The 26,395-nt window shown below is 57.5% G+C and overlaps 1 protein-coding gene across 1 annotated transcript; it reads left to right on the top strand.

Moving 5' to 3' along the window:
- SLC9A1 (solute carrier family 9 member A1) lies at positions 1-23,988 on the top strand. Its single transcript, XM_034069357.1, has 12 exons — positions 1-325; positions 17,581-18,041; positions 19,277-19,527; positions 19,976-20,193; positions 20,307-20,509; positions 20,949-21,038; positions 21,384-21,454; positions 21,945-22,118; positions 22,204-22,318; positions 22,640-22,741; positions 22,874-22,946; positions 23,619-23,988. The coding sequence occupies exons 1-12, from the start codon at positions 1-3 to the stop codon at positions 23,939-23,941; spliced, it is 2,406 nt and encodes an 801-aa protein (XP_033925248.1). The 3' UTR covers positions 23,942-23,988.
- Positions 23,989-26,395: the final 2,407 nt, after the last annotated feature.

Genomic DNA, 26,395 nt, shown 5'->3' with positions numbered 1-26,395 from the left:
ATGGGCGCCGCGGCCCTGCGAGCGCTGCCCTGGGCACTGCTGCTGCTGGGGCCGCTGCTGCCCGGACAGGGCCTGCAGGCTAACTCCGAGCCCCCCCAGCGGCCCCCGGCCCCGCTGCCTGCCGGCGACGGCGGCGGCTTCACCACGGCACCGCCCGGCTCCGCGCAGGAGATGCTGCCGCTGCACCCGCAGCCGCCCAACGCCTCGGCCGAGGAGCACGCCAAGACCCGCAAAGCCTTCCCCGTCCTGGGCATCGACTACACCCACGTCCGCATCCCCTTCGAGATCTCCCTCTGGATCCTCCTGGCCTGCCTCATGAAGCTGGGTAGGTTGGGAAGGCGCCTGCACCTCGGGAGCATCCCACGGTGGGACCCCCCCCCCAAGCATCCTAAGGAGGGTCCCCCTGGAGCATCCCAGGGTGGGACCCCCCCCAAGCATCCTAAGTAGGGTTCCCCTGGAGCATCCCAGGGTGGCAGACACTGTCTGAGCAGCACAGACACCCCAGGGTGGGACTGCCAGAGCATGCCAGGGAGGGGCCTGCTGGAGCATCCCCTGCATCCTGGGCAGGGGTGGGCACTGCTCTCCCCACGACCTTGGGTCTGTCAGGGCCTGGCAGACAGGGCAGTAGCATCCCGGCCTTGCTCAACAGAGCCTTGTGCATTTAACCGGCTGGGAACAGGGCTGGAGATGCTCACGAACCCCTGAGCATCCCCCTGCTCGGTTTCCTATCCTCCCTTCGGCACTCTGGAGGAAGCATCCGGTTTGTTTCCTGCCTTTCCCAGCCGCAGATACATTTTGTAACCTTGGAGAAGCCACTTCAAAACCTCCTGGTGCTTCAAACCTCCCCTTCCTCCATAGCAAAGCAGGGGGGCAGCTGCCCCTGCTGCAGGGCATCCAGAGGATCCCTGCCTTAAAGCTGAGGAGCATCAGGGGCCAGAGGGCTGGAAAAGTCACCCCCTGCAATGCCCCTCTCTGGGCAAGCATCCGGCTGCAGGGCTGGGGGTTGTTGACAAAGTGTTTTCCAAACTTGTGCAGCTGAATCGATAGCAACCGAAATATCCCGAAGTGATGTAACTTTGGGATACAGCTCAAATCTGAGCCGGGAGGTTGGGCTGGCCCCGCTCCCGGCTGTGCTCACACAGACCCAGGGTAGGTGAAGCGTTTGCCTTCCTGCCGTAGCGCGGTGCTGGGAGGGAGGCAGCTCTGCCTTCATCTTGCCTCTCAGTCACCACCAGCGATCTAAGAATGCTGAGGGCAGCTCTGCCCATTGAAATCTTGCTTTGGGAGCTCTTCAGAAGCTGGTGCTTGTTGGAAACCGTCCCCTGGTCTGCCCTGGAGGGTACGAGACACCCTCGTTCTGCATAGAGGAGCCTGGTTCCGCTTTGCCTCATCCCCTTGCCAGCCCCCTGGGGATGCGAAGGCAGCAGAGCCCTATTTCCACATCCCGTCTGGGTGGTTTATTTACGGGCAGCAGTGCGAACACTTCAGAGCCTTTGGCTTCCTGCCTGTCTGGGAGACAAGGCAGGGGCAGAGCCAGGTGGGATCCGTGCGGGTTCTCCCTTCCCAGTTTGCCTACGACGATGGAAGGTGCCTTGCACTGGAAGGTGCCTCGCAGCCTCCAATCTCCTTCCCAAGGGCTCTCCCAGCGCGGATCAAGCGACCTCTGGTAGCTGCTCGGGGCTATTGCAGTGCGCCTGCAGTCGGGAGTGATGAAAGCAGAAGTACCAGTGCGGAAGCTGGTGGAGAAAGGAGGGGCCAGGAGCGCTGGCCTGCGCCCTGCTCCGGGGAGCGCCAGAATGGGCACCAGAAAGCGGGGACACGGAGGGGGACACGGGGGACATGGGGGACATGGGGGACATCGCTGCCTGTCCCCCTCCGGTGGGGTTCCTCCATCACTGGGGCCGCTCCTTGCCTGGAGTTAGGGCTGGGGTGTGCTGCAGGAGCTATTTCTGGCGGCGAGCTGAGCCCCACTGGTGCTTCCGTGCTATGAGCATTACGCAAGGCTGGGGATGAGGGGTATATTTTAGGAGGAGCTGCCTTGCGAACTTGGCAAGGGGCCTTTGGAGATGATGGCAGGTGCTCTGCAGCACTCCGGGGATGGGGATCGTGCCACAATCCAAACCCTGGGTTGTCTGCCCCTTTCACAGGGGCTTCAGCAGTCCTGGAGCATCCTTCTGCTTGGCCTCCTCTCCAGGGCTCTGAAGGGAAGAGCATTGCTTGTTCACCTTGTCTCGGTGTGGAGTTCCCACAGCTGAGCTGTCAGCCTCTGTCTGCTTGTGTTGCTGTCTGTCTAAATACCGGCTCCATCAGTGCCACCTTGCATCAGAGGATATTGTTTGAGAGCAGCAAAATAGCCTTTCTTCCACGCAGGGATAGCTCGTGTGCCTGTGCAGTACAAGCTGTGAGGACAGGATGACACATACAAGTCTGCAGGCTCCCTAAACCAGGCAGGGTTTAGAGCATCCAGTTGCTATTTAGAGAGGAAGGGGGATGGTGAGCAGAAGCAGTGCTTCCTCTCCTCCCTGTCCTGTTAATGTCTATCCAGTGATGCAAAGGAGCAACAGCTTTACTCCAAGAGGGGCAAGAGTGCAGCAGGGGCTGTGCATGACAGCTTGTCACCTGCCCCAGCTCCTCCCCACCCTCCAGACACCCCTTTACTGGGTTAGTGCTGGTCATTGAGCCTCATGTTGCTGCAAAAGTGAGTCTTTGGGGTGTCACAGTGCAGGGTGACCACTTGGGGCCCAGAAGTCTTTACAGGGCTCTCCTCTGGGCTAGGAGATGCAGCCTGACCCTTGTCCTGTCACTGTTTTCCCTCATCACTCGTGACACCTTAGACAGTCCCTTGCAGAGGGTTTATCCTGTCTCCAGCAGGCCTGGCTGTGAGTTAGGCTGGGGAATCAAAGGTGTGAGTGGAGCCCTTCCCTTCTTGACGTAGTCTTTGTTGACTCCTGGAGGATTCACATGTGAGAGGGGTTGGCTTTCTGGAGCAGTGGGACTGGTTACCCCCATGTGTCCTACAGGCATGGGCTCTTTGTGCCTTGATGATCCTAGAGGTGAAGGGGACTGCTGGTGCCGGCTGCTTCACTTCATACTCACGGTGGTTTAAGACTGAGTAGGAGAAGAGGGGTGAGGGATAGCTCCAGCTGTGCCTCTACACAGCCATGTGCACACATCTGGTGGTGGCTTGACTTGGTCAGCAAAAGTGGAGAAGCCTTCACAGCTGAGGGTTACAACCGGACATTGTCTTAACCTGTTGCATTGCTGCACAGGGTCAGAAACCATAAACCATAAACCATGAACCATGCAGGCCAGAACCCTCTGTGCCCATCTGCAAGGGTTTGCAAGGCTATTGTAAGGGTTTCCTTCCCTCTGTGCCCAAGGAGTGGTAGGAAAGGGCCAGGGCACGAGAACCTGGGTGCCTGGCACTGGGAGCTGACGTGGCTGCAGGAGGTGTTCAGGGGAACTGAGATCTCTCCATTGCAGGGGGAAGGGAAGGAGTGAGTCAGGATGTAAATAACAGACTGTGGTTAGCACAGCTTTGGCTGTGGCCTGCTGGTCAGAGCACCAGCGCTTGGACAAGAACTGGGGTTACCTGTGTCTCCCAAGGACATCTTCAGAAGCAGCAAAGCATAGCAGTCATGTTTCCATAGTGCATTAGGAGCTGCCTTCCTGTTGTCTGTCTGCATCAATTGACTCTTCAGCCTCTTCCCAAGCGTCCTTGGAGCATCCTGGCCATTCTGCTTTGCTGCTCAAGTGTGTAGTGAGATGTGATGGCTTGGCCTTGGATGGACACTGTGTGCTGACCAGGCTGCTCTGTCCCTTCCCTGGGGGGACAATGAGATGGAAGAGACTCTTAAAGCAGATAAATAAGGAAAAAGGAAAGGCCACACATGGAAGCAATGAAAACACAGAAGATTCATTCTCTCCTTCCCATTAGCAGGCCGTGTCCAGCCACTTCCCAGGAAGCAGCAGTGGCTGCTCTGAAAGACAAGGGTTGTAATAGGGAATGTCCCTGGTCCTTTTCTCTTTACTTCTATTGCTGAGCAGATTCCTGTGGTGTGGAATGTCCTTTTGCTCAGCTGGGGTCTTCTGTCCTGGCTGTGTCCCCTCCCAAGATCCTGACCAGCTCCATGCTGCTGCTAAGGGAGGAATGTTGGAGGCAGCCTTGCTGCTGTGGAGTCCTGCTCAGCTGTGGCCAAACTGGGGTGTTCTGGCCACCAACACCCAGCACTGTGGGGAAAGCGAATACATAGAGGACAGCTATGGAGAACACGAGTCCATCTCATCCAGTGCATGAGGACTTGATGTCCTACGTTCCCATGTTCTGTTGCTGCAGAGGGTCCCCATGAGGCTCTGCTGTAGAGCTGAGCTCTTACCCTACTTTTGCTCACTGATGTTTCTAGACGCGAGCTGTCTGCCTGATGCAGTGCTCCACTTGGAGCCTGGAGCACAAACTGAGTCATTGCTGTCTCTGCCCCCTTCACAGCCCTCAGCGTGTGTCTGGGTCAGGGGTGTCCCCTCTGCTTCCCCACCTCCCAACCAGCACCAAACTGGTACTTGCAGACTGGGTGTTGTGTGTGATAGTTGGGCTGGCAGAGGCTGTGCTGAGCAAGCAGAAAGGGGGCCCAGGGAGCTCTGGGGTATGTGGCGATGTGCTGCTGCTTTGGGGGTGTTTGGGGACAGATCTTAGACCTCAGAGCAGCTTCCAGTATCTGAAGGGGGCTACAGGGATGCTGGTGAGGGACTGTTCATTAGGGACTGCAGTGACAGGACAAGGGGTAACGGGTTCAAACTGGAACAGCAGAGGTTTAGATTGGATATAAGGAGGAAGTTTGTTACTGTGAGGGTGGTGAGGCACTGGAATGGGTTGCCCAGGGAGGTTGTGAATGCTCCATCCCTGGCAGTGTTCAAGGCCAGGTTGGACAGAGCCTTGGGTGACCTGGTTTAGTGTGAGGTGTCCCTGCCCATGGCAGGGGTTGGAACTGGGTGATCTTAAGGTCCTTTCCAACCCAAACTGTTCTATGGTTCTATGATCTCGGGCATGGGACATCCCGGTGCCAGGCTCCGGCAGTGGCAGTTGCCCTTGGCCTCACCAACTGTCCCCAGTGCTGCTGTCTGGGGAGGAAGAAGATGAAGGAAGTTCCCAGGACCTGTGTGCTGGTGATGGGAGCTGGGAAGAGTGAAACGTGCTGGGTCCAATGGGGTTGTGGAGCCTCATGGAGGAGCAGGGATGGCTTCAAGCTAGAGAGATGTGTAGAGGCTGGCAGTGAGATTTGGCTGCTAAAACACTCGGGTGCTTTCCAGCTGCTTTTAGCATCCTGCTTCCCTGAATTCCTGGATTTTAGAAGCGCCAACCCATAGGTCTCATAGGGAGCTGTCGGTTAAGGGACTTTAGGGTTGCTTTGGCTGTGAGGGGGAGATAAGCAGGGCAGGAAACATGGCACAGGATGTAGGAACTGGATCTGGGAGAGCGGATGTGGAGCAGAGCCACTGGTGTGGGGACCTGGCTGCTGGTGCCACCTCCAAGGCTTGGGAAGGGGACAGCAAGGGAACTTCCCAAGCTGTGCACTGGGCCAGCCCTGTCCTCGTGTTGGAATTACATGGCTGGTGGATGGGATGAGCACACTGGGGGCTCTCTCCTGCCACCACCATCGGCTGCTTCTGTTCTGTGCTGGGATGGCCATCGGCAAAGGGCTGGAGGTGTTGGGGTTGTTCCAGCTGGATCCATGGGACTGGTTGGTGTGGGAAGGGGTTGTTTTAAAGCCATGGCTGATTCCATGTGTGGGTGCAGATACCAAGGTGCTGTGTGGTGCGATCACCCCCATGCTTCCTGGTTTGTATTGGTGAGCTTGTGCCTGTTCTGCAGGGAACTGAGGCTCCATGAATAGATGTTAGGAAAGGATTTTGAAATACCCATGCAGCTGGTGCTACAGAAGTGTAAATTGTGATGGTAATGAAGTTAAACAACCTCTTGTAATGCAGACTTGTTGCATTCCCGCTTCCTTATTGGGGAATGATCCAAACACATGCTGTGGTTTCCCTTTCTCTGCTTTGCCATCTCAGAAAGAACAGCCATGGTATGTTTTTCCCCTTCCCTGCTCTGCCTATTGTTGATGCCTGAACAAAACCTCTCCAGACTGTTCCCTCTATGCATCTGAGAAAGCCATGACGTTAATTAGGGCTGGAAGAGTGAAGGATTCCTGCTGTGAAGTGCAGGATGGTGATGGAGTGGGAAAAGCTGAAGACATCCATCCGCAATCAGTGCCCCTGCCTCCCCAGTGAGCCCTAGTGCCCATTAAACACAATTATGCTGGGTTGCAGCCCTGGCTTTGCACCCCACAGGGACCCTGGTGCCTGCAGTGATGCCTGGATCTGCTTCCTGCACCTTGAGGCCCCTCAGTTCTTCATCCCATTCCTGAAGGAAGGCTGGGACACCCAGTGCAGGGGTGGGATGTGGGTGCTGCCTTGCAGGTCCTGCAGTGGCCAGAGCCCACATGGGTGCTGCTCTGGCCTTCAGGGAGATGCTGTGGAGTTCTCCCTGCCCTGAGGCCTCCAATAGAGCTGGGCTGGTTTGTGGGGTGGGAGCAGAACACACCGCTCTTTGTCTCATGTCCTCCATCCCCTATTGCCCAGGCACCCAACCACGGCTTATCCATGATAGCCAGAGGTGCTGGAGCTGCCTTGGGAATAAGTGGGATGGAGAACCAGTCTACCAGTCTTGTCTGTAATTAATGTGGCTAAATAGGGATTGAGAATCACACGTGGGAGAAGGGAAAGGGGAGAGGGTGGTTCCATGAGTGACAAACCTGTGGCACCAAGGGACATTACAGGCATCTCAGTGGCTCCTGCATAAACCAGAAGCTCATTAGGCTTCCAAAAGAGTATTTAATTCATATAATCCCTTCCCTTTTCCCTCTGGCAAGTCCTGGGATGTGATGTGGCTGTGCCCTGCAAGGATAATGGGGCTGTGGGAGTCATGAGGCCTTGACTAGAGCAGCATTTGAGTGTGGGTATGAGAGGAAACTTGAAGCAATAATGAGGATGAGTTACTGCAGCTGCCTTGTAAACATTTCATTTTCTTCATTATTTCTCTCTTTTGGCTCCCGAAGGCTTCATTTGTTCAAATCAAAGCTGAAATCCATCTGGAATGCTCTGTGAAAACACAGATGGAGCTGGGTTACACCTCTCCCATGTGCTGGCTTCCTTGCCTTGCCTGGCTTGTCAGCAGTTTCTTCTCACCCATTGGGGCTCAAAGCTGCTGGGGTAGGTTTGAAATCTGGGCTGGCTGCTTTCAAAGGGAAGAGAGGTTGTGGCACTGGTTGAATTGAACCAATTGTCTATGCTTGGTCCAGTCTTATCATGGTTCAAGGCCAGGTTGGATGGGGCTTGGAGCAGCTGCTCCAGTTTAAGGTGTCCCTGGCCGTGGCAGGGGTTGGAGCTGGATGAGCTTTAAGGTCCTTCAAACTCAAACCAGATTACATGACTCTATGAGAAAGGCAAGCTCTGCATTTGCCATCTCTTCTGGTTTGCTTTTCTCTCTAATCCCAGCACCCTCCAGCTGTGTGTTAATGGAGGGATGCCTATCTGGTATGCTTTGTTCTGCTCTTCTATGGGGCAGAACACGTGTTTGGGCTTGGGAAGGCAGACCTGAAATGCAAAGCTCTGCAGGCTGGCGTGCAACACACACACACATTGCTGTGTGTTTGGCACAAAAGGTGTGATCAAAGATTGATCAGTGCTTGGAGGGGAGCAGTGAGAATAAATCTGGTGCTGTGATGCCTTTGGTGATGGATTTGCGAGGGGCACGACCGACCAAAGGCTTGTTTGAAGCTGGGGTGATGTTTTGAGTGGAAGGTTGGAGAATGCAGAGTGCTTCTTGTAATGGGAAGAGAACAAATGCGTTTCCTTGGGTTGCCCAGGAGTGACTCATAAATGTCGGAGCAGAGATGCTCTTTGTCTCCAGAAAGTCACAACACATCAACCTTGAGGGACAGCTTTTAAGTTCGCTTGCTAGTGAGTGCTGGCAGGGAGCTCATTTCCCTCTCTTTAGCAAGGCTGCAAGATGCAGACTCCCTTTCCCAGTGCCTGGAATTATGCTGCAGTTTGGAGTCATGACATGCTAATGCTTACTGATGGATATGGAGAGAAGGCAGCTTCCCATCCTGCTGCTGGAGTACAAAAGCCACAGGTGCAGACTTAAGCACACATAGGCCTTTAAAGAGAAGAGCTGGTGTATCCAGCCCTGCTAGTGCCTCAGTTTCCCTTGGGAGCACTTTTCCCACTGCAGCTTTGGTCCCTGGGGGTGCATTTTGCAAGGTACAGGCTCTTCTGTCTGTGAATGCTGCCGAGAGGGGAGAGCATCTGCTCCCAGGAGCACTTCTGTTCGCTTGGCTGCGTGTGAAGCATCATCGCCTGCATCCCAATGGAGAGGGGATGCTGGAAGCGGCGTCTGATGGGGATGCTTCTCCAGCTCCTGGTCTCACCCGTGTGCCTCAGGCAGTGGGATCTATGCGTGCTAGCAGCTCCTGCCAAGAGCTGGGGAAGAGAAGGTGACTGGGTGCTCCTGTTGGCTCTCAAGCAGGGCTGGCGTGTGCTGCGAGCGGTGTTGCTTTGTCTGGGTTTGCAAAGCCCGGTAGTAATCAGTGCTAATTGCAATTACCTCCTCCCTCCCGGTGGAGGGGGAGCAACAGGTTGTTTCCTGAGCGGCTTTTGTTTGTCCTTCCTGCCCTGTTCCCGGTAGGAAACCTGCCCTTCCTGGGCAGGGCGATGGGCACTGCTGTGCCTGGGGAGCTTGACCCTGCTCACCTCGGGCTGGCTCAGCTTTAACTCTTCCCGAGGCTTCAGGGGCCAACAGGAGCCGTGTGCTTGAGGTCAGGGAGCTGGGGGAACCACGGAGCCTTGCTCTGGGTGAGCAGGGACCATCTCCTCACAAGGCCTGGGGTCATTTCTGCTCCGGAGCTGTGCAGTATTCAGTTAAACAGTGTGCGGTCTTGCTTTGCATCATGCACAAGGTAACCGGGGGATCCTGTTCTAGGAGACCCCCAGCCCGAGGCAGATGTGTTGCACTGATCCCTCCTAGTCCAGCTGTTGATGGCATCCCAATGAGGCAGCCTGGGAAGAGCTGTGTTTAGCTCCCAGCCCCTTTCCCTTGAGCAGTGTTTCCAGACACTCCTTTATTAGCTCCAAATGTTGTCACTGTTATGATGCTTCTGAAGGATATAAAACAGGATGAGGATGCTGTTGCACCACAGAGAACTGGGTTTTCTGGGGTAAAGGAGCTGTGGCAGGAAGAACCCAGGCTTGCTGGCTTGCCTCTGCATGGGAGATGGTGGGAAAAAGGTTTAAACTGAGCCTTGGAGCCACAGCAGCAGGACATTTGCATGGCAGTTTGTCCTCGTTCGCCTCCATACCTGTGTGCCCAGTTCCTGCTGTGTGACTGCCAAAGGCTGGGAAGGATCCATATGGTCCCGCCTTAGAAAACCCGTGTGTGAAGCCTGCCTGAGGCCTTCCAACAGGTTTGCAAATCTCAGCCTGTGGCTTGGGAGCAGCCTTGGACCGTGCCTGTTACAGGAATGCAGTCAGCAGGGAGTGGGGTTACCGGAATCACTGCAGGTTGTCAATGGCCACGTAGCTCCAAACCCTGCTCCTCCAGAGGAGAACATTGGGGTTTGCAGCACCCCATAGGTGGAGGGTGAGGGGAGCTGCTGTGCTCAGCACAGCTGGATCTGCAGGGGGTTTCTTCACAATGTGATGGGACCAAACCTTGAAGCCTCCCAAGGCACCAGTGCTTGCTACAGCAGCAGCTCCAGTTGGCTCCAGTTCCTCCTTACTTGATATGGGGTAGCTGTTGGAGGAAACTGTGTGTTTGTCAGTCTTTAATAGGTCTTTCTCAATACCTCCTTCCCTTGCAGTGTGTCCTTGGCTTTTCGTCTGGTTTAAAGGAGAAGCATTATCTGAACATAGGGCTGGAAAGGGGGAGCCGCTGGGTTCTCAGGCCGGCTCACTTGGGGACTTGGGCAAATCCATTTAATGCCTTTTGTCTCTCATTTCCTTTTACAGCTGGGAGGAAATTAATACCAGCGCTGTAAAAGACTCCCAATTGATCTGTTAATTTGTGAGTGCTTTGGAGGTAAAACGAGGGTGTGTGCTCTGCTGCATTGCTTCTGCCTGCTCTTGGAAGGAAAGAGAGTATTCAAGTGTTCCTACTACACCTCTGTCCACAGATTGCCACCACAGCTGGTGTGTTATGGGAGCATACAGGTGCCTTCAGCTCTCTCAGCCTGAGCTATTCCATGCTGGGAGCCTGGGAGAAGAAAGGGACTCAGCCCCTTTGCATGGGGGACAAACAGCTTGGTGCTGGGGGGTGAGCTGGTGCTGTGCCTGCCTGGGCCCCAGCCTGGTGCTGGGGGGTGAGCTGGTGCTGTGCCTGCCCTGGGCCCCAGCCTGGTGCTGGGGGGTGAGCTGGTGCTGTGCCTGCCTGGGCCCCAAGGAGGGCTCCCCCTGTTATCACTGCAGGTCTGGGGCTCAGTGTCAACAGCCTGTTTGGAGTGCAGCTCTCTGCAGGGGCCGCCCATGCTGGCAGGCTGATAACCAGGGTGCCTGGTGAGTCAGAGCTCTCCTGTTGCATCCTGCTATGCAGCACTGCCCCCGAGGGTCTGCAGCCCCTCAAGAGCAGCATCTCCTTCCCTGCCACCTTCCTGCAGGGCTCTGGGCAGAGCAAATGGGTTTTCCTTCTCTAAAGGGAGTGTTTGGCTCCTGAGGGGTGTCAGAGCTGGGCTCATCTGCATGCAGCTCGTCATTCCATCTGCTGCAGCATGCAGCAATGCCTTGGGTTGTGTTCCCCAGGCTGCGCCTCTTTCTGAGACCTTTCTGCATCTCCACATCCAACCCTACCCGAAAGGAACCACCCTGTGATTTGCAGATAGGGCCATCACCATCACTGGTGCCATTGCTCATGCCTGGGAGGGGGCTGCAGTGTTGGGGTGTCATGTTTGACACCCCTGCATCCCTCTGCAGCCAGGCAAGGACTGCTCATGGCAGAGCTAGCAGCCCAGGGGGTGCAGGGAGGTGCTCCCAGGGTAAGGTTCTGGCACTGGTGAGGATGAGAGGCACTGGTGAGGATGAGAGGCACTGTCCTAGGTGATGCTGCAGGCACTGAGTTACCAGAAGAGTCTTTGCCCTGCTTTACATCGCTCTGCCCCCTGCTCACCTCCTCTCGGAAAGGCTCCAGGTATGGAACAGCAGGGCCTGTGCCCCAGCCACCTCTGAGCTGCACTCTCCTTAGCCCTGGACCTTGCAGAGAGCCAGACCAGCATCACTCCTGTTTATGCCCTGTGTGCACAGGGAGCCTTCAGCATCCCCCTGAGGAGGAAGGCTCTGGCTGCAGCTTATTCTCTGCTCATCCTGGGGCATGGGCTTTGCTCTCCAAAGGTCCCTGCCTGCTCTATCCAGCTGCTTTGGGGGTGTCTGGATTTGTCTCCCCTTCCATCAGAGGGTTTATTCAAGGCCTGCCAGTGGGAACAGGCTGTAAAACGCTGCTGCAGGAGGCTGGTGCAACTGGGAGGGAGGGGATCAGACATCGCAGCCCTGCTGCAGATCCTGGCAGGGATGCAGGGTTGGGATGCAGGGATGCTGGGATGCTGTCTGCCCTTTGCTTGGGATGGAGGCCTCTTCCCTTATGGCACTGCCCAGCAGGATGCCTGCTTTTGCTAACTTGCTTCCAGAGCTTGGCCAGGCTGGCTTGCAGGAGTGCTGCCAGCCCTGCAGGGCTCAGGCCGATGCACACTATCAGTGGCTGAGTGGCTCTGCTGCATGCTCATACCTGATGGTGTCTGCTGCTTTGTTCTGTAGCCCTGAGGTTCTGACTCACTGGTGGCTTGGCCCCGTGCTCTCCTCTGGAAAGCAGGCAGGGTGTGGGCAGGTCACTTTCCCATGCCACAGGCACTGGGGTTGAGTGGGTGAGGTTGAGGAGCCGGAGGCTGTACCAGGTGGCTCTGGGGCTCCTATCGCAGGAGCTCCTTCCCTTTGCTGCTGGTTTGTTTGCAGAGTGGGGGGAAGAGAGGGGAAAGCAATGGCTGCATCAGTACCTGTGCGGTGGGACCCAAAGGGGCTGGGGCACCAAGGACAACAAAGCTGTACCTTTAGCAATGGGTGTTAATGGCTCCTGACTGCAGCATCCAGCTCAGCACTGAGGTCTGGTTGGGCACCAGCTGAGCCAGGCTGTGCTGGGCACTTTGAATTAGGGATACAGACCCTGTGGCTTCATCTCCCTCCCTGCCTACATCCCTGCTCATGGGAGGCTGGGGTGCAGAAGAGGGATCCCCCAGACTAGGGCTGCTTTTCCCTTCTCTCCCTGTGCTTGCTTTGCAGCGAGGTCCGGCTGGGTGCTGGCTGCCTGGCCCCTGTGTGGTATCTGCATTAACTCAGTGAGTCACAGAAAGCACTTGCAATTAATTCCCTTCCTGCTCCTTGGCTTTGCTTTGTAATTAGTGACAAGAAAATAATGAGGCTTGAATGAAGCATTTGGGTTGATCTGGAGGAAATGGTTGTGCGTAGGAGCTTGTTCCCTACCTGTCTTTGAACCAAACAACAAAACAAGTCAACTTCTAAGCAGGAAATGTCACTTTTGAGGTGGAAAATCAAAGGTATTCCCATCTGGACATTGACGCCATCTGATGTGTCTCTAAGAAGCTGCCCCAACCAAGCCGCGTAGCTGACACCAGCCCAAAGAGAGCTGCAGAGAGCACTTGGGAGACTGGGACTTGCTCCATGGGAAGCTGAAGAGGGCTTGGCAAAGCCGAAGCTGCTGCAGGGCCTCTCATGGGCTATCCCCAGCTGCCTTGGTGGCAGGAGGTGATGTTGAAGCTTGTGAGATGCAATGGATGTAATTTAAGTATCCTGGGTTTACCAGCTCCCCTTGCAGGGTGCTGGGAGCCTGGCCCCACTCTATTTTTAGGTGTAAATGAGCAGCTCTTTAGTTCCCTTCCCATTACATCTGTGCTGGTGCTGGCTGCACACTGCTTCCCTTCTGTGCCCTTCCCAGGCTCATTGTCCCTTGTCTTTATGGGCAGGTCGCTGGATCCAGCTCTGTTTTACAAGAGATGCACTCCCAGCCCCTGCCAGGGGCTCAGCCCCACATCCTCACCCCCCCCAAAACACAGGGCATGGAAGTCAGGCTGTGGTGGTCTCTGCTCTGCAGAGCCCATTCCCACCTCATTCCCTGCCTGCTGCAGAGGAAGGGATAGAGCAGGGAAACGCTTTGCAGATGACTTGTCCCCATGGCTGGTGGCTCCTCAGTGACTGGGGCTCGTCCAGCTTGGAGCTCACCACGCTCCCTGTGTCCCACAGGAGCAGGGAAGGTGTCCATACCCACCTGCATCCCTCACCAAGGCACAGAGCATCCCTGTATAGCCTGGACCCTGCAGCCTGGTGTCCTGGAGGGTTAAAGTGGCCTTTGGAGGGGCCCTGGTGCTGCGGAGCCACGTGTGCCTCCTCCAGCCCTGCTCTCTGCAGTGTCCTTCAGAAGGGCAGCTGTCTGAGCATGCTTGCTCCCCATTCCTGGACTCCCTGCCTTCTCCCAGGGCTGTTCCAGCACCGCAGCTCTCTCTGTACCTAAGCCACGTGGCTGCTCAGTCCCAGTCTGCAGCCCAGACTGGCACCTATGGGTGCCTGGGGCTGCAGACAGCATCACTTGCAGGGCTTCTAGGGTGGAGAAGCTCTAATCCACTTAACTCCAGCCATGCCACATGCTCCCTCCCTCCTTCCTCCCCCCTTCACCCAGCTCAAACACTGGGTGGGTTTTCATCCCTCCTCCATCACCTTCCTTTTCCTCCTGTGACAGGAGGGGATGTTAATCCCAGCCACATTCACCCTGCAGCTCTAAGGAGGGTGTGATGCTGATCCAAGCGGGGGGCATTAGCTCTGGGGGGACCCTGTAGTCCCCAAGGCTGGTTCACTGTCTCCTGGTTGAGGCTGCCCCAGCAGCAGCAGGTTAGCATCCCCTCTGGGCAGCAGTGGGTCTCATGCATTGCAGGGGCTCTCACAGTTCCAGCTCCAGCCCTGAGGAGGACTCGGGGGTGTTGGTGAAGAAGCTCCCCATGGCCTGGCCTGGAGCAGGGCAGTGTTTGAAGGCTTTGCCTCCTTCCTTTCATCACAAGTGTTTGATTAAACTGTTCTTTCTGTGCTGCTTTGGGAGAGAGAGGCCTTTAAAACCAAGGGAGCGCTGCCAGAGCTCTGACTAAGCCTGACCCTGGGTCTCGTGCCATATGGAGCTGTATTGCAGCAGCCAGTGTGATGGGGGGAGTTCTGCATGGCTGGGATGGGGAAATGCTGTGGGGTGGAGAGGGCAGAGACCTTGCAGATGCTGTGGGGCACGGTGCTTGTTGGCCTTGGGGCTTTCTGTTGTGGCATGAGGCTGGGTTGAGCAAAGGGGGATGCTCCCTGCTCCGTGTGCAGTGGGTTCCCAGCATCGTGAGAGCTGCTGTTGGGATGAGAGCTGGAAATGTTCCTCTTCTGGCCTTCAGAGCAGCTCAGGGCATGGGGCCACTGCAAGAACATCCCCGTGGGCAGTGCTTGTGTGGGACCCAGCTCTTCCTAGCAGCAGCGTGGGGATGCAGGGGCTGGGTGCACAGCACACTTCCCTCTGCCTCTCTTACCTCTGTATCCCTTCAGGCTCTTCCTGCCCAGGCTGAGGCTGAAAGCAGATCAGATAGGGTGGGTTTGGACTCATGAGGCAGCAAAGGAGCAGCTGCTGCTGCATGGAGCTTATGTAAAAGCATCCGAGCCATGCTCTGGGACTGCAGTAACCCACATACAGCTGAGGAAGGAGGAAAGCACACGTAGGTCAGAGGCATTCCCAAGCTGTTTGCTTGGGAGTCAATGTTTACATGGCACAGCATCCGCCTTGGGAAGAGCAGCCTGGGTCCCCCTTGGCAGGGAACCCTTCTGCCCTAGCTGAGGATGCTCAGGGCACCAGCAGGGAGTGATTGCCATGATGAGGACAAGGAGCCATCTTAATAGGAACTATTCACTTCTGAATTCCCTTTTCCTTGTTTGCTCAAGCTCTCGGTGCTGGTGTTTACTCAACTGGTCTTGCTTTTAATAGCCTGGGAGCTGTGTCATGCTGCTGATGGGGAACTGCTCCCATGGAGTTTGTTTGCCAGAGGAAGGACCTTGGGTGCCTGTGCTGGGGTTCTGGGGGTTCTGGGGGTCCTTATGGAAGTGGGGTCTCATGGAACCCTCAGCCAAAGCCCTGTGGGTGCTTCTCCCAGTTTGCAGCAGGGTCCCCATGAGATTTAACCTTTAGGAGTCTGGGGGTTATTATGGCTTAGTATTATTAGTAAGGCTATTACCTACTCTGCTGTCATGAGACCCCCCCACAGTCCTGATCCAGCTCCCCCATCCCAAAGCAGGATGTTGGCCCAGCACTCGGAGCAGGATCCCAGCAGGATCCCAGCAACAGCTTGGTACCCATCAGCTTCTGAGCGCTCTAAAAATACCGAGCAAGGAGCAAACCATGGATGAAATTCAGTTAAATCAGAGGCAGGATTGAGATGCAGCCCCTGTGAGTGTATTTTTAGGGCTCTACAGGAAGGTTCTAAGCCACTGAATTCACATCAGTGCACAAACATTCCAGTGGAATGGGATCCTGGGGCCTGTGTTGGAGGAGTGGGAGCTGTGGAACTGGCACTGTTTGTGTTCTAGTCATGACTGAACACACTCAGCAAGCAAGAACTGATCTGTGGGCTTCTCCCTGATCCTACTGTGGCCCAGGGCTGCTGTGTGCTGGGATGGGTGATTGCCCCAGGGTGCTCTTTGCATGAGCTGTGCTTGGAACAGGGATTATCCCTCCCCTCCCATAGGGAGCTCCCTGCCAGGGCTGTCCTGGGGTGCTCAGTGCTCACAGACAGGAACCAACAGGAATCATTTCCAGCCCAGGAGATCCCAGGATGCCAGTGGCTGGACACTGGGAGAACACTGGGAGAGAGCCTGAATGCTTCCATCTCCCATGGGCTTCTCTAACGCCCAAACCTAAAGGCCACCGAGCAGTTTGCTCAGGGATCGGTGCTGAGCAGCTCTGTACCAGCAGCAGGCTGGTGGCTCATTAGGGAGCAGGGGTTGGATCCGTAGTGAATCCGTGCGCAGATGGCAGGGGCCGGAAGGAACAGAGGAACACGGGATGCCAAAGCAGGGTTCCTTATTTCAGCTGCTTCCCTTGCCAGGGAGCGAATGTGCCTCCTTCAAAATAATCATTATAAAGCCTGGGAGCGGATCCAGGGAACCCAAAATCCTTCTGTGGGCATTGGTGCGTTGGCTGAGGCACTGCTTGGTGCTTGTCATCACGCAGCGCCCAGCCCTGCAGGCAGATGCCCACGTTGTGGAGAGGGAGCTTGGGGATGGATGTTGATCCTGCCCCTCTGCTCTGCTCCTGTGAGACCTCACTGGGTACAGTTCTGGTGTCCTCAGCATCAGGACATGGAGCTGTTGGAACAAGCCCAGAGGAGGCCATGAGGATGCTCAGGGGCTGGAGCAGCTCCTGTATGGAGCCAGGCTGAGAACATTGGGGCAGTTCAGCCTGGGGAAGAGAAACTGTGTGGAGACCTCAGAGCAGCTTCCAGTGTCTGAAGGAGGCTACAAGGATGCTGGAGAGGGACTGTTCATTAGGGACTGTAGTGACAGGACAAGGGGTGATGGGTTCAGACTGAAACAGCAGAGGTTTAGATTGGATCTAAGGAAGAAGTTCTTTACTGTGAGGGTGCTGAGGCACTGGAATGGGTTGTACAGGGAGGTAGTGAATGCTCCATCCCTGGCAGTGTTCAAGGCCAGGTTGGATGAAACCTTGGGTGCCCTGGTTTAGTGTGAGGTGTCCCTGCCCATGGCAGGGGGTTGGAACTGGATGTTCTTAAGGTCCTTTCCAACCCAAACCATTCTATGATTCTAAGTTGTCCCAATGGGTCATGGCTGGCTCAGAGACCTGCGTTTGGGGTTGTGCTGTGATTCACTAAGGAGGAAATGAGTTTCCTCTCCCCCTGCACCCCAAGGAGCAGCCTTGATGTGTCCTGTCCCTTCTCCATGCCTGGGAGCAGCAAGTGGCCACCTAAAACCTGCTGACACTGCAGGCGCATCCCCAAGTGCCTCCTCCACCCCAGTGAGCAGCATCTCCCTGCATCCCTGCACCAGACACACGTGGGGACGGGCACACCACCTCCTGCCAGCCTGGCACACCGGCTGCTGTCTGACAGGAGGGAAATGCCAGAGCCCACGTGTGCTGCGGATGAGGAGCTGTGATGGGAAGAGCTGGAGCCAGCGACAGCTTGTGCTGGGAGAGCTGCCTGTGCTGCACACAGCTGCCAGCGGAGCCTGGAGGGCACTGGGCATGGGTACCACAGGGTGCCGGATGCCTGGTAAAGTGGTACCGGGTCTAACCTCAACCAAGGGGGTTGGAAGAGGAAACTGAGACACACAGAGGATGCTGAAGAGCACAGGGAGGGCCGGGACTGGGCCCTGCCTCTTGCAGGGGTGTCCTTCCACAGAGAGCCTGCTCCATTCATGGGATGTGTCTTGCTCTCTCCTCCTCTCCAGGCTTCCATGTGATCCCTTCGGTGTCCAGCATCGTTCCCGAGAGCTGCCTGCTCATCGTGGTGGGCCTTTTGGTCGGGGGCCTCATCAAAGGGGTGGGTGAAAAGCCCCCCATCCTCAAGTCAGACATCTTCTTCCTCTTCCTCCTCCCCCCCATCATCTTGGACGCCGGCTATTTCCTCCCCTTGCGCCAATTCACTGAGAACCTGGGCACCATCCTCATCTTCGCTGTGGTGGGAACACTCTGGAATGCCTTCTTCTTGGGTGGTTTGATGTATGCCGTGTGCCAGCTCGGTGGCCCTGGCCTCAACCACATTGGCCTCTTGGCCAACCTGCTCTTCGGCAGCATCATCTCTGCCGTGGACCCGGTGGCTGTGCTGGCTGTCTTTGAGGAGATCCACATCAATGAGCTGCTCCACATCCTGGTCTTCGGGGAGTCCCTGCTCAATGATGCTGTCACGGTGGTGAGTGGATGAAGGGCAGCAGGCAAGGGGATGGGCTTTGCTTTGTGGAGTCCCTCTGGGTGCTGGCACCAGGCAGAGCCATGGACTGGGTCATTCCCAGCCTCCAGGTGCCTCCTGCCAACTGAACTGCAGCAGCTCATCTTGCTCCTAACCCTCTGCAGATGCAAAGCTAAATATAGTGGCTTGGAGCACTGCAGAGGTTGGTTGAGGTGAAGCACTTCTCTTGGTGCTTTGGGTTGACCAGGAGCACGTGCTCAGGCAGCGCAGGGCAGGGATGCTCCTGGTGCCCTGCTCTCCTGTGCTCCTGCTTGGAATTGCCTCCCGCTGCCCTGCTGGTGCCTGGGGAAGGGAGCAGGAGCTGGGGCTGGTGCTGAGTTGGGCAGCACTGCCACAGAGCTGCTGTTCCCTCCTGTTTCCATCCTCACCGTCCTCCGCTCGCAGCACCAAGGTGGTGGGAGGGCAGGACATGGCCCAGCCATGGCAAAGGGGGAGCCCCAGGGGCTGTGGCCAGGCTGGATCCCCTCCAGTCACCCACAGCCCCAGCCTTGGAGCAGCAGCTTTGGAAGGTTTGGGGACCAGGCTGTTTCCAAAGGACATGTGCATGCAGGTGCTGGCTTGGCCCTTCTCCTGCAGAGCTGACCTCTGCATTCACTCCTAGCCCACAGCTCTTTCCTGGCTCTTCTCCCATATCCCAGCTGTCCATTCCAGAGCTGCTGCTGACGAGGAACACACTGTCCCACCACAGGCTTCTCCCAGACAGTTCTCCCCCCTGTTCACCAGAGGGACTGTGTCCCTGCTCCCATCCCTAGGGAATGCTTTTGCCTTCTGCTCTCATGTCTGTCCCTCCCCATGCACCAGGACCCAGCCTTGGTAGGCAGGAGCTGGCACTGGGGCCTCTCCCTGCTTGCCAGCACTGCCATCCCTCAGCATGCCCCAGGGTTTGGGCTGTCCTCTGGGCTGAACAGGGCAGATGCTGCCTTGGCCAAGTGTTCCCCAGCCTGGGTCTGTCCTGACCTGCTCGTTGGCAAACAGGAACAGGCACTGACTGGTTCAGACTGGGACCGAAGCCCCCCTGGCTGTGCTGGGGAGCAGACCTGTCCCAGACACTTCTCCAATGGCCCCGTGTCCCTTTGAGCCCTATGGGCCACACCACGAGCCCTGTGCAGTGTTCCCATGCAGGTGAGGCTGTCTCTTGCCATTGGGACCGTGTGAACCATCTCCCTTCCCCTCCGCAGGTCCTGTACCACCTCTTTGAGGAGTTTGCCACCTTCGAGCAGGTGACCATCATCGACATCATCCTCGGCTTCCTCAGCTTCTTCGTGGTGTCTCTGGGCGGCGTCTTCGTGGGGGTCATTTATGGGGTGATCGCTGCCTTCACGTCCCGCTTCACCTCCCACATCCGAGTCATCGAGCCCCTCTTCGTCTTCCTCTACAGCTACATGGCCTATCTCTCTGCTGAGCTCTTCCACCTCTCTGGCATCATGGCGTGAGTGGGGCATGGGTGGGATGTGGTGCCCTCCTGGACCATTGGGAGGTGGTGTGAGCACAGCCCTCTGGCTGTCCCAGCGTGGCCAGTACATGCCCAGTACATGCCCAGAGGTGTGTTTGAGCTAGGATGTGCAGGGAGACACAATTCTCTTGAGCTGCCCTACAGACCCTGGGGTGCTGGCAGCCCAGTGCCCTTTCTCCTGGGCACACATTGACAGGCAGGCCTGGTGAGTGCTCAACACAGCGTGGGTTTGAGCTCCAATGCTGACTCCTGCCCTTCCAGAGGGAAGGAGAAACCTCCTGATGCCTTCTCTGGAGGCTTTGAATTGATGTTGGTGTCTCGCAAGCCCTGTCCTGCTCTGGGTTTTGGTATAGGAGCTGCAGGGCCAGGGGTCGGGGCTGTCCCCATGTTCCCATGGCTGCTGAGGGCCCCATCCTCGCCCTAGGCTCATCGCCTCCGGTGTGGTCATGCGGCCCTATGTGGAAGCCAACATCTCCCACAAGTCCCACACCACTATCAAGTACTTCCTCAAGATGTGGAGCAGTGTGAGCGAGACCCTCATCTTCATCTTCCTGGGTGTCTCCACTGTGGCTGGCCACCACTACTGGAACTGGACCTTCGTCATCAGCACGCTGCTCTTCTGCCTCATCGCAAGGGTTCTGGGTGAGCTGTCAGTGTGTCTTTGGGATGGTGCTGGGTGATGGGCAGCTCTCGGGGCCATGAGGCCCTAGTTTGCCTTTGCAGGGCATCCTTCACCATCCTGTCCCACTCCTCAGGTGTCCTGGTCCTCACCTGGTTCATCAACAAGTTCCGGATCGTGAAGCTGACACCAAAGGACCAGTTCATCATCGCCTATGGGGGCCTGCGGGGAGCCATCGCCTTCTCCCTCGGGTACCTCCTGGACTACAGTCATTTTGGCATGAGGGACATGTTCCTCACGGCCATCATCACGGTCATCTTCTTCACCGTTTTCGTGCAGGTTGGTGGCATGCAGTGTGCTTTCGGAAGGCAAGAGGGTTGTTCGTTGTATCATAGAGTCATAGAATGGCTTGGGTTGGACAGGACCTTAAGAGCATCCAGTTCCAACCCCTGCCATGGGCAGGGACACCTCACACTAAACCAGGTCACCCAAGGCTTCATCCAGCCTGGCCTTGAACACTGCCAGGGATGGAGCATTCACAACCTCCCTGGGCAACCCATTCCAGTGCCTCAGCACCCTCACAGGGAACAGCTTCTGCCTTAGATCCAACCTGAACTTCCCCTGTTTCAGTTCCATCATCACTGTCCCTTTCTCCAAATGCTCATGGGGCTGCCAAGTGACACCAGCAGCGGGAGGCCCCTGGTTTGGCTTTGCTGAACCCATCCCACTCCCACTAATGTGCCTTGGGGACAGGTCTGACCCCATCCCTGCTCTGTAGGGCATGACCATCCGGCCCTTGGTGGACCTGCTGGCTGTAAAGAAGAAGCAGGAGACAAAGCGCTCCATCAATGAAGAGATCCACACGCAGGTAACCCACGGGCTGGGCCTTCTCTTCACCACCTTTGTCCTCTTCTCTCTCTGCTTCGGCCACCTCCACCAGGCAGGTTTACAGAGCAGGACCTGCCCCTAAATCAGGGCCCAAGGTAAGGGGGACGGAGAAAGGGCTGTTCCCTGTCTGTGTTATCCAGTCCTGCTCTGACCCAGAACCTCCCTTGGACCCGGTAGAGCAGCAGCCCGGTTGTGTAGGACCGTGCTGCCCTCCTGAGGCCGGCCCAGCCTGGACCCTCACCCCTGTGTCAGCATGGATCTTGGGATGGGGAGAGAGGGAGCAACAGCCCTGCAAGCTTCCTACACCTTGGAACTTCTCTTTCAGTTCTTGGATCACCTTCTGACAGGGATCGAAGACATCTGTGGTCACTATGGGCATCACCACTGGAAGGACAAGTGAGTGTGAGGGTTTGGTGACTCGAGGCACCTGTGGGGGATATGGGGAAGGGTTTGGATCACCACCGGACAAGCTTCTCAGCCCTGTGCCAGGCTTTGTCCTGGGCTGTCATCATCAAATCCAGAATGGTTTGGAAGGGACCTTAAAGCTCATCCAGTTCCAACCCCTGCCACAGGCAGGGACACCAAGCCCCATCCAACCTGGCCTTGTACATCCACATCCACCCCCCCTTGATGAATTACCCCACGTGGGGTGTGCAGGTGGGGCTGCAGGGCTGCACCCCTTCACCATGGCATGTCCACAGCAGTGCAGGAGCTGCCAGTGGCTGGTCCCTGCTGGAGCTCAGGATCACCCACTGTGGGAACAGGCTGGTGCTGGGCGCTCTGGAGGCTGCCCAGGGAGCCTGGCCTCAGCGGTGCTGGTGGGCACTGAAGCAGTGGGTGCTGGGGCAGGTGAGCTCTGATGTCCTTGTTCCTTGTCCTCGGGAAGGCTGAACCGCTTCAACAAGAAGTACGTGAAGAAGTGCCTGATCGCAGGGGAGCGCTCCAAGGAGCCCCAGCTCATCGCCTTCTACCATAAGATGGAGATGAAGCAGGCAATCGAGCTGGTGGAGAGCGGGGGCATAGGCAAGATCCCCTCGGCTGTCTCTACTGTGTCCATCCAGTGAGTTCCCCTGCCCCCCCCCCCCCCCCCCCCGCTCCTTCTGCCATGCCCATGGCAGTGCCACACCGAGCTTGTCTCCATGCAGGAACATCAACCCCAAGACGCTCCCTGTGGAGCGTGCCCTTCCTGCCCTGTCCAAGGACAAGGAGGAGGAAATCCGCAAGATCCTTCGCAACAACCTGCAGAAGACCAGGCAGAGGGTGAGGTGCTTCCCTTGGTGCCCACAGCCACTGCCCAGCAGGAGCTCTTAGAGCCCTGTGCCCTGCGTGTTCCTGGTCTGGCTGTTCCTCATGGAGTGATGCCAGAGCAGTGCTGCAGGGGATGCTGGCTTGGTTTGGTGTCTGAGCCCAGCATTAAACCCTTTCTGGGCTGAGGTGGGTGAACCAAGCACATAAAGGATGAGGTTCCCTGGATGCGCTGTGCCCACCAGTGGCTGTTTGAGCCATCCCCAAGGGGACCTTTCTTTGCCTTTCCATGTGCTCTTTTTTAACCCATCTCCTTGTCTTGGGGCCTTTTCCCAGTTGAGATCCTACAACCGGCACACGCTTGTGGCCGACCCGTACGAGGAGGCCTGGAACCAGATGCTGCTGCGGAGGCAGAAGGTCCGGCAGCTGGAGCAGAAGGTGTGGAGGGGCTGCACAGGGGGTGGAGGTCGGGGTGCTGAGGGGGGTCCCCACCCTGGGAAGGACATTGGGGTCAATTCCCCGCTTCCCCTTTCCCATCCCAATGGACACATCCCTGTGCTCTGCTTCCAGATGAACAACTACCTGACGGTGCCGGCTCACAGGCTGGATTCACCCACCATGTCCCGGGCTCGCATAGGCTCAGGTAGGTGGGACTGAATGAGGGGGGGTCACCACTGCCAGTTCCTTGCTGGGCACCCCCAGTACCTGGGTGCTGAAGCACTCAGATTGTATTGTCCTGCACCTACTCAGTTCCTCTGCATCATCCTCATCCCATTCCTGGGGGCAAAGCAACCAGGCCGGGGGACTGAAGCAGCCCACTTGCTTCCCAGCATGTATCCCACTGGGAACTCGGCTGGTTGGTAGCTCTGTCCATAGCTCAGCTGGCTCCATCCACAGCCACATTCCTGTCCATGCCTTGGGGGAGAAACCAGGAGCGCTCAGCCCCAAGTCCTGGACTCACAGCTTCTCCATCACCCATTTTTGCTTTGCCACCTTTGGTTCCTCCTGTCCCGTGTGTCCTCTCCTGCTCTGGGGACAGCATGACGGGTTGGGATGGGTTGGGACGGGATGGGATGGGTTGGGACGGGGTGGGATGATCTGGAACAGGTTGGGACGGGGTGTGAGTGATGAGGTGTGGCAGTGATGCTGCTGCTTGTAGCACGGGTGGTTCATCAGCAGAGGGCAGCGTCAGCCCTCACCAATGCACAGGCCTGGCTGGGACTGCTGCAGATGGACTGTGGGTCAGGCATCCCTGCCCCAAACATCCTGGGTTATCCTGACCCCGTTGTCTGTACCCCCCTCGCTGCCTCCCCAGACCCTCTGGCCTATGAACCCAAGGCAGACTCCGAGAACCTGCCCATCATCACCATTGACCCGGCCTCGCCGCAGTCCCCGGAGTCCGTGGACCTGATGAATGAGGATCCCAAGGGCTGCAGTGGGCTCCCACCCTCACCGGAGGAGGATGAGGAGGGGCTGGTGATGCGGGTGAGGGAGCCTTCATCCCCGGGCACCGACGATGTCTTCACCCCGGGCACCGGTGACAGCCCCAGCAACCAGCGGATGCTGCGATGCCTCAGTGACCCAGGACCCCGGCCAGAGCCCGAGGAGGGGGAGCCCTTCATCCCCAAGGGGCAGTAGGCAGCGTGCGAAGCCTCACACACCTCCAGACTGTTTCTCTCTCTTCATTTCTTCTCTCTCTGTTCTCCCTTTGGGTTTCCTCTGTCACTACACACTGGCTTCGGGACCGGAGCCTGTCCTGGACGGACTGGGATCACCAGGACAGCTCTGCCTAGTGCCCTGGGCTGGCCCCGAGCAGTGGGGAAGGAGCCCCCGGGATGCGCTAAGCTCCTCAGCCAGGGGGGACCGGACAATTGACCCCCAGGGCTGTGCTTTGGGGTCTGCAGGTGCCCCGAGGCTGCCCACAGGGCATGGGGGGTGTCCCCCATGGCACAGGTTCACCTCTCCCTGCTCCGGAGCAGAGGTAGGGCAGGACCAGGGACCCTCATGGGGACCTCAGGCTCATGTCACTACCCCCCTTGGCTTCCCCCCCGGAGCTCCTCTGACCCTGCATCCCACATCAGGTCTTGTTCAATAGGTATCCTAGAGCCATGCAAGGGGGGAGCTGGGCGGCCCTGCAAGCCTGGGCCTCTCCATCCCCCCTGGAACCGCTGCCACCCGTCCCCATGGGACCCTCTGCCCCTCGCCCCATGCCTGCGGGCACCGGCTGCTCCTTAACCAAAGATGGGTCCAGGCTCCCCATTGCGGGGAGGGGGCATGTGGGGCTTCAGTTGGCTACACGGGGGGGGTCTGTATGGCTCCCTGCAGCCATGAGGAGCTGGGGAGGAGTCATGGTGGGGCCATTGGGGGGGTTGGCAGGGGGGGTCTGTCAGGCTGGGGGTGTTGGGGGTCCTGAGCTTGGATGTCCCCATCTCTCCGCATGGCTCAGGGGTGTCCTGCGGTGTCATCCCGGCCCCCACGTGCCACCCTCTGCCATGGGGCTGCCTCTTCCATGCCGTGGGGTGCTCAGCACCCTCCCCACGCTGTGCCTTGCCACGTGTCATCGCTGCCCCACTGGGCACCGCGTCCCTATGGGGACGGTGGGGGCCTGAGGTCCATGTGGCTCTGTCACACCAGGCTGAGAGCCCCCCCGCTGCCTGCGCTGCTGCTGCCCTGCTCCGTGTCCGGAGGGAGACAAAGCAATGCGGATTCTCTGGTATCTAAAGGAAACACAAACGCGTATAAAGAGAATCTGGTTTTTATCATGAATATTCTAATAAATTAATGGTAATTTTTAGCAGAGGTTTTTCCCCCTCTTTGGGATCCAGGCCCTGCATCCTGGGAGGACTCGTTCCCACCGGGATGTGCAGTGTTCATCTTTCCCCTTCCCACTGTGGCTGAAGGGCAGGGTCCTGCTGCAGCAGCCCTGGGGTCCCTGCCTACACTGCAGGCAGGTTTGGAGGCTGTGTTCCATGGGGAGGGGGCTCTGCTGACCCCCATCACCCCCCCCAGGCTGGAGGTGCCCTGGAGCTCTTTGCTGTCCCTTGCACTGGGACCATGTCTCATGGCTGCACGTTAAAGCTCTGACTGCAGAGGCTGTGACTCAGACCCTCACCATCTGGCTCCAGCATCAGCACTGGTGTTGCTCATGTGCTTCACATACCTGAGGGTTCCCCATGGCCACCCCAGCACAGGGCTTCCCCCCTTGCCAAGGGGTCCCAGGGCAGGATGAGGTGGAGCCTGGGGTAGGCGATGCCATAGGGCCCATGGTGGGGCTGGTTTGGTGGGTGCCGTCCCTATAGCCCATGTGGGAGGCTCATTCCCAGGGCACGGGGGACCCAAACCAGGAAGGTTGGTCAGGAATGGGCCTTGGCTCCATCCCCACTGGGGTTGAGCAGCAGTGTTGCCATCCCAGTGTCAGGAGCACCATAGGGGCCGGTGCTGCCCAAGCATCCCCCACGTGCCAGCGAGCATCACGTGCAGCCCCCCTTGGTCCCAGTCACACCTTTACTGCAGGAACCCACAAACTGAGGCATTTCCAGGATATTCTGTCTCTGTCTCAAAGGGTGAATAACTCCTTGTAATGAGGGAGGAGTAATGATCCCCGTGGGGCTGGGCTGGCACTGCTGAGCCACTGCCAGCACACACGCAGGAGGGGTGGACCGGGCCCAGCCTATGCTGGGGATGCCCTTCCCCTCCGTACCCCTTGGCTCCCTCTCCTTCCCCCCATGGCAGGGTCCTGGTGGTGCCCCCAAGCACAGGGAGAGCCCCTGCCCAGCTCAGGTGAGCGGTGCTGAGATGCTCACCTCCTGCCATGGCTTCAGAGCACAAATCTCACCAAGCACTGGTGTCACTGGGAAGCACTGAGCAGGACACAGGAGCAGGGAATGGGAGCGGTGCCACCATGGAGGGGACAGCTCTGTCCCTGTCCCTGTGCCTCAGCAGTGCCTGTCCCCCCCAGCTCCCCAGGCAGCAGCCCAGGGAGGTGATGGGGCCATTCCCCAGCTCTGTGTCACCTCCAGTAATGACACCTTGCGCTCCCTTTCATCTCTGGGCCTCCTCTCCAGGGCAAGGGTGTCCCAACAGCGTCACTTG

The sequence above is a fragment of the Melopsittacus undulatus genome, chromosome 14, assembly GCF_012275295.1.
Source record: "Melopsittacus undulatus isolate bMelUnd1 chromosome 14, bMelUnd1.mat.Z, whole genome shotgun sequence".
In the NCBI taxonomy this organism is placed as follows: Eukaryota; Metazoa; Chordata; class Aves; order Psittaciformes; family Psittaculidae; genus Melopsittacus; species Melopsittacus undulatus.
The sequence above is the reverse complement of the archived record's forward strand: the minus strand, read 5'-3'. Positions and strand labels throughout refer to the sequence as shown.